Below are 7,341 nucleotides of genomic sequence, written 5' to 3'. Positions count from 1 at the left end.
CAACTTCAGCCTAGCTTGGATTGTTAAAGGGGGAGAAGCAAATCCTAAAACAATCCAAACATGCAAAGCACAGCAAAAAAATTTAAATTAAAGAAAAACACAATCATGGTTTTGCCTGGGAATGTAGTGTTGGTGCGTGCAACACAACCACATCAACACCACATTCCCCACAATGCAACAGTAGCCCACGAAGTCACAGCAGCAAGCATAAGCGGCCATGGCCTGTGGGCCGGGCTGGATAGGACCTCTCAGACCTAGGTCATTTTCAATCACAGAGCTGGTAACCAGCGACAGACCTCAGAACGTCATGGAGTTCTCTGAAGAACCATGTGTGTTGATCGATGTGGACGCAGCATCCTGTGAACAAACTGACTGCTTCGATGCAGAGTCCCTGGCAAACAGCCCTGGCTCTAGTGTGGTTCCAGTGATTATCAAGAGACTGGAACAGACCAAGGATAATGTTCGGTAGAGGAGGGATATTGGTGCTGGCTTCCATTTTAGTAAATGTGATTGCTTTAGAGTCAATGCAATCAACTGGTTTCCCTTAGATAGAAAACTTTAAATCAGTCTGACTGGATGATCTAGTGAACTGGAAAGCGCCTTGAGATGACATGTGTTGTGAATTGAAGCTATAGAAATAAACTGAACTAAATTGTTTGGCCTCAGTTAAGGTGAACTATTGTATTAATATTACAATATTGCTTCTTCAGTTCCAGCGACATCCATAAAGTCTCACATCGATGAACTTAGTGACCAAATAGATTAAGGATGAAAAAAGGGCAGAGACTTTAAGTCGACTCATCTTGTCCAACATCAGTGTCTGAATACACAAATATTCAACAAACAAAGACTCTTCCCAGAAAGCATGAAGCAGTTAGAGCTGAAGAGTTCTGCTAGCAAACATGATAAGATGTTATTAAAGGTCATCAGGGTCTCTAAAGAATAACACAATCATTTTGGTTGTTTTCTAAAGATAATTATCTCTGGCTGGTAACTGGTAACTTCATTTAAATGAAAAATGTATCTTCAAATAAGTAAAGATTCCTTCAAATAAGTGTATTTCCTATTAACTTGAGTAGGTTGATGAGATGTGAGTATATATAAATATATATATTTATATATATATATATATATAGTTTTTATACTTATTTTTTATTGAACATTTCTGAACACATACAGTGGAGAGGCAACAATATATTCAACTTCATATACAATGTTGGACAACATGACCATATTTATCTGGATACAATAATGGTATTCTCCTTGCGTCTGAAGTCGCTCCATTTTTCCCATTTAACAACCAACTTGTCCTCCTGCAATCTCAGTCTATGTGTGATTTTCTCCATTACAAAAATCTCTTCCACAATGCCCATCCACTGCTCCACCGCGGGGGGGGGATCTTGTCTATACCATAGTTTTGTGATGGTTTTCCTTGATGCTGAAAGTAATATTTTTAGCAGGTATTCATCATCCTTTTTGAATTACTTCGTGTGTCAGACATCCTAGATAAACTGTTTTACATGATCTGGGTATTCCATAACCCAATAAGTTTTTTAAAATAAGGCAAACATTATGCCAGTATGTGGTTAGCTTTTGACAAGACCAGAATATGTGCGTGTTGCCTACATCAGCATGTAGCATGGCTGTGAACTGGATAACATCCTGGTCCTGATCTTTGGTGTTATTAAAAATCTAATCATGTTTTTCCAATTAAACTCCCTCCACACACGAGAGCAGGTGGCTGTGCACTGCATTTTACACATTTTAAACCATTCCTCCTCGCTTATGTGTTCCTTCAATTCGTCCTCCCATTTTTATTTAATGTACATAGTAGATGTCTTCCTGCCTGCCATCAGTCCCTGGTACAGTGCTGAAATAATTTGTAATTTATTCCCCTCATAGGCCTTATGAAATATCTCTATTATTTTACTTACGCTGGTTTTTATCTCTTTCTCATAAAAATCTTTTATTTGCAGGTATCTATATTGGTCTTGATCTTCCAGTTCATATTTTCCCTTTAAGTTATTGAAGCTCAGCACTTTGCCCTTTTCAGTCAATTTACACATTGCTGTGGCACCTGTGGCTCTAACTTGTAATTATCAATTACTGTGTTCCATATTCCAATCGTAGTTTTAGTTATTGAATCTGGCTTATTGCTTAGTTTGCCTAAGAGTATTTTATGTGCTATTCAATTTTTAACTTCTATGTCTTTTCTACCTATTTCCAATTTTTTTCCATTTTGAAACATAGTCATCATTGCACCAACATACCAGAGGTCTAATTTGTGCGGCCCAAAAATATTCTTTTAGGGCTGGTAAACCCAGACCTCCTTTATCAATTGGGAGCTGAAGTGTTTTATATCTAACCCTAGGTTTCTTCCCGTTCCATATAAACCTTGAAAACCATCTGTCCCATTCTACAAATTGTTTTTGCGGGATAGTCAGTGGCAGGGACTGCAATAGGTATAACAGTCATGGTAAAATATTTATTTTAATTATTTCCACTCTAGAGCTGAGATCCAAGCCAATGTCCATCCATCGCCCCAGGTCCTTCTTGATATTGTGGTTTATTTCTAAATAATTTGCATCATAGAGTTTGTCAATTGTTTTGGTTATGTTTACCCCCAAATATTTTATAGATTTTTCGTTCCACTTAAGTTTGTAGGTATCCCTTATTTTCTGCTGCGGGGAGTAATTAATTGTTAGGATCTGTGTTTTTTTCCACATTCATTTTGTATCCCGAGAGTTTCCCATAATCCTCAAGCAAACTTACTGTTTTTGAAAACATTTCATTTGGGTTTTTTAGATAAATCAAAATGTCATCTGCAAACAACCCTATTTTATGTTCTTCCCCTCCTGTTTCTACTCCTTCTATTTCCGCTTCCTGCCTAATCATCTGAGCTAATGGCTCTATAAACAGTGCAAAAAGACTTGGTGAGAGGCAGCATCCCTGCCTTGTTCCTCTCTCCAGTGTTAATCTTCCTGGCAGGTTGCCATTTATTTTTAATCCGTGCAGTTGGCTCTTGATAAATTGATTTAATACAATTTACAAACATCTCATTACCGTAAATCCAATTTTTTCAAAGACCTTATACAAAAAGTTCCAATTGACACTGTTGAAGGCTTTTTCTGCATCTATACTACCGGTAATCAAAACTGCCCCCTCCCCTCTTCTTTGCAGATGGTCTATGATATGAAGAGTTCTCCTTATATTGTCTTGTGTTTGTCTTTCCTTTATAAAACCAGTTTGATCCTCATCAGTTAAATCCTGCATTAAATTTTCCATTCTTTTAGCTATGATGGAGGAAAACAGTTTATAGTCTACATTTAGTACCGATATCGGTCTGTAGTTTTGGCAGTATTCTTGGTCTTTGCCTTGCTTTGGGATTACGGAAATAATGGCTTCATTCCAAGAAGGGGGCATCTTGCCGGTCCTGAGACTATAGTTAAACGAATCATATAGTAGTGGTGTTAATTCTTCTTTGAAGGTTTTATAAAAAGAAGCCCCTAAACCATCTGACTCTGGTGACTTTCCTGTTTTAGTCCTGCCAATTGCCTTTGTAATCTCTTCCTCTGTAATTTGAGAAGTCAGTGTCGCATTTCGTTTTGTGCCTATTGCTGGTTAATCCAGTTTTTCCAGAAAATGACTCACCTCCTCTTCCCCAGCCGATGGAGGTTGTGCATATAGATTTTTGTAGTATTGCTCAAATGTTCTCTGTATTTCTTCTTGTTCATATAAAATTGTATTAGATAGTGGATCTCTTATTTTATGTATGCTACCTAATATTTGTTGTTTCTTAATGCGCCTAGCCAAATTTTTGGTGGCTTTCGGTCCGCCCTCATAATACGTTTGTTTGGTAAATCTAGCCTTCTTTTCTACCTCCTGCTCATTCATTTCTTTTCTGGTTTCCTTAATCAGATTAAATACGTCTGGGTAATTTGTTTGTTTAGGTTCTTGTTCTAAATCTCTTAGCTTTCTTATTTGTTTATTGTACGTTTCTAATCTTGCTTTTCTCATAAATGCTGTGTAAGAAATCATCTTCCCCCGTATTACTGCCTTAAGGGCATCCCAGAGAATTACTGGGTCTACTTCACCATTATCATTTTCCTCTTTATATCGGATTATCTCCTCTTTACTTCACCAACTAGAGCCTTGTTATTTAATATTCCTTCATTTAGTCTGCATAAAGCATTGTTCTTTTTGTTGTCCAGATGGATCTCGAGATAGATTGCGTTATGATCGGAAACATCTGAAACTCCAGTCCTACATTCTTTCATTCTGTGTAGTTCTCTCTTATTCATTAGTATATAATCAATTCTGGAATAAGTACCATGTGGTATTGAATAATGAGTATAATCTCGATCTAAGGGGTGAAATTCTCTCCACACATCTACAATTGCCATTTCTGACATCATAGTGTTCATGTAGAGATGTGAGTATATTTACCCTTAAATAGGATAGTTAGATATAATATAATATAATCTTGAGATAGGATAATGATGTTTCTTTCCTATTTTAGGCCTTTGATGCCTCCATATTCATACAGGAATATATAAAACAGGAAAGAGTGATTTCTTGCCTTTAAGTAGATGACAAATTAAGTTGAAATCTTTACTTTGACTATTGCACAAAAATATGAAATAGAAAGACAGGTATGTAGTGACTTTACAACAGCAGGCAAAACAGATAAAACATAACAAATAAACAAGTAGAAAAATGAAATATTTAAATGACAGCAAAACTGGCCGCACAGAGTTTATCTCAGAATGTAGGCTCTGTAGAATATAGTCTAAGCACAGTGTAAAATATTTACAATAAAAACTCCTTATTTTCTTACTGGCTTTATCTTTCTCAGTGGAAAATATGTATGTCAGGGATCAGTCTATTGCAGCTGCTTTTTGTATCTCTGCTTCTGTCTCCTTGAACCTCAGTCAGCCTCAGCTGATGGCCGCTCACACTGAGTCTGGTTCTGCTGGAGGTTTCTTCCTGTTAAAAGGGAGTTTTTCCTCTCCACTGTCGCTACAAGCATTCTTAGTGTGAGGGATTGCCTTCGAGTTAATGAGTCAATGTAATCAACTCGTTTCCTTAGACAGAAAACTTTGAATAAATCTGACTGGATGATCTGGTTGAACTATAAAGTGTCTTATGATGACATGTGTTGTGAATCGGTGCTATAGAAATAAAGTGAATTGAATGTAATCAGTCCCACTAGAAACAAGGGTTCACCAAAGGTTCCCAGGTTTGTTTCATATTTGCTACAATAGGCATTAATAGGTTAGACATAAATCATCTTTTTCTATGGCAGGTTGTCTTTCTTACCTGCTCCATAAAATCAGCTTATTTTTTTATTTTTTTGCACTGTAATTCTATTGTATAGAGTCAAAATTTATTTATTTGCCAAGCCTGTTCACATTAGCATGGGAATAACATTCTGGTTTCTATATTCAATGCAAATATTACATAAATAAATATACTTCTACATTAAAAAATACATGTAATATTTATTAATATACAGATTTTGTTTTTTTAGATCCATGGAATAAAAGGCTGATTTTTTGTGATTTTTCTACATTATCCTGCTTAGTTCTGGAAACACAACAAATGGCTGGATGTGGTGGTGGACGACAGGCTGCCGACGGTGAGAAATCAGCTCATCATGCTTCACTCTGCCTCCAATGATGAGTTCTGGAGCGCCTTGATGGAAAAAGCCTACGCCAAGTAAGGTCACTGACAGCATCAGATTGGAATAAAGCAATGAAACTGAGTTTTATTGCTTGATACATCCTCTTCTTTCCTGGTTTTGTCAGGATTCATGGCAGCTATGAGTCCCTGAAAGGCGGCAGCACCATGGAGGCCATGGAGGACTTCACTGGTGGAGTTGGAGAGGTGTATGAAACCAAGAAACCTCCAGAAAACCTGTTTGCGATCATGAAAAAGGCCTTAGACAGAGGCTCCATGATGGGATGCTCCATTGATGTAAGAATAATTCTGCCGTCCAGCAAAACATGGAAGTCTCCTGTGGATTCATGTTAAATTTATCCTTTCATTCAAGCATTCAGATCAGTGTTTCACTTCAAACTGGTCACAGTTCTTTGGTTTTCTTTGGTCCAGATCACCAGCTCTGCCGAGTCTGAAGCCAAGACCAGCACAGGCCTTGTGAAGGGACACGCCTACTCCATTACAGGCCTGGAAGAGGTAGGACCCCTCAGCAACGAGTCAGAAACAAGTCAGACCTGTTTGATTTAGGAATAACTGTCAGTAAATTATCTCTGTAGACATTGAACTTTGGGAAGCTGTTGGTGAAATGGGATACCTGCTTTCTGAGGAATGTCTGGGAATATCATGGTTATTACATCATTTTAAGGGTCAAAAGTAGAAAAAATGATTAAAGTTTTCAGTTTGATGCAGACATCTTTCATCTTCCTCAGGGGCGGTGGGGCAAAAAGCGACCTACCCAACATGTCAGCTTGATTAAAATGTTTACTTTGACTGTGGTCAGTCTACCACATTCACAGAACAGTTAAACTAGGTTCAAACACTGCAAAATCTAACCAAGTCTTACAATCTTACATCCAGTAAAAACTCTTTTTGATCTTCTTTAAGGTTGATATACTAAGTAAGAGCAGCTTCTGTCTTTTTAAAAAAGTCTAATCAAAATTAGAACAAAAATCTGGAATCATTTTCTAGTTTATCAATCTCAAAACTAGACTAGATACTAATAAACTAAATACTGGGATTATTTAGAACTTTAACTGTTTCCTTCTTTATTAGATACAGGATTAAATAACATTGGCTTCATATTTATCACTATCAGCCTGTGAAAAAGTAAAAGTAGATTTTATTGTAATAAGTTTAATTGCACTTGATTTAAGTGGTTAAGAAAAATGATAATTTGTGAGAAAAAGATTTTAGCTCTTAAAATAAAATAAATTAGTTGATGTGCAGATAATCATACTTACCTCTTAAAATGAAGGACAAATGGAATAACTCCAAAAATGTTTGACTAATTTCTTGATCAATTTTGCGATGATTTGAACTTTTCGGGTTTTTAAAGATAAAACCAATCAGTAATTTATTGAATTATATTTCAGGAAATCTAGGGACAATATTTTCATTTTAAAGCTAACAAAGGGGGGTAATGTATAAATAATCTTTGTTTTCCAGATAAACTTCAGAGGTCAGAGAATCAAGTTGATCCGAATCAGAAACCCATGGGGTCAGGTGGAGTGGAACGGCAACTGGAGCGACAAGTAGGGGAAAAATATTCACTCTTTGACTTTCAAAATAAAATAAATGCTGATGTCACAGGCAGGTGTAGCAGATGGACAGTGGAGTGTATAG

At 36.7% G+C, this 7,341-nt stretch overlaps 1 protein-coding gene across 1 annotated transcript in view; it reads left to right on the top strand.

Annotated features, from left to right (window-relative positions):
- Nucleotides 1–217: 217 nt before the first annotated feature.
- LOC107099392 (calpain-9-like) overlaps nt 218–7,341 on the top strand; it is a gene marked incomplete at its 3' end in the record, with an annotated part of 17,312 nt that continues 10,188 nt past the window's right edge. The window contains exons 1-5 of the mRNA XM_015397487.1: nt 218–460; nt 5,585–5,718; nt 5,808–5,976; nt 6,112–6,195; nt 7,165–7,250. Of these exons, the coding sequence (XP_015252973.1) occupies nt 218–460; nt 5,585–5,718; nt 5,808–5,976; nt 6,112–6,195; nt 7,165–7,250 (716 nt within the window). The remainder of the gene's footprint in view (nt 461–5,584; nt 5,719–5,807; nt 5,977–6,111; nt 6,196–7,164; nt 7,251–7,341) is intronic.

This window comes from Cyprinodon variegatus, unplaced genomic scaffold (genome assembly GCF_000732505.1).
Source record: "Cyprinodon variegatus isolate N-32 unplaced genomic scaffold, C_variegatus-1.0 Scaffold866, whole genome shotgun sequence".
Lineage (NCBI taxonomy): Eukaryota > Metazoa > Chordata > Actinopteri > Cyprinodontiformes > Cyprinodontidae > Cyprinodon > Cyprinodon variegatus.
This window is presented reverse-complemented; position numbering and strand designations above follow the sequence as displayed.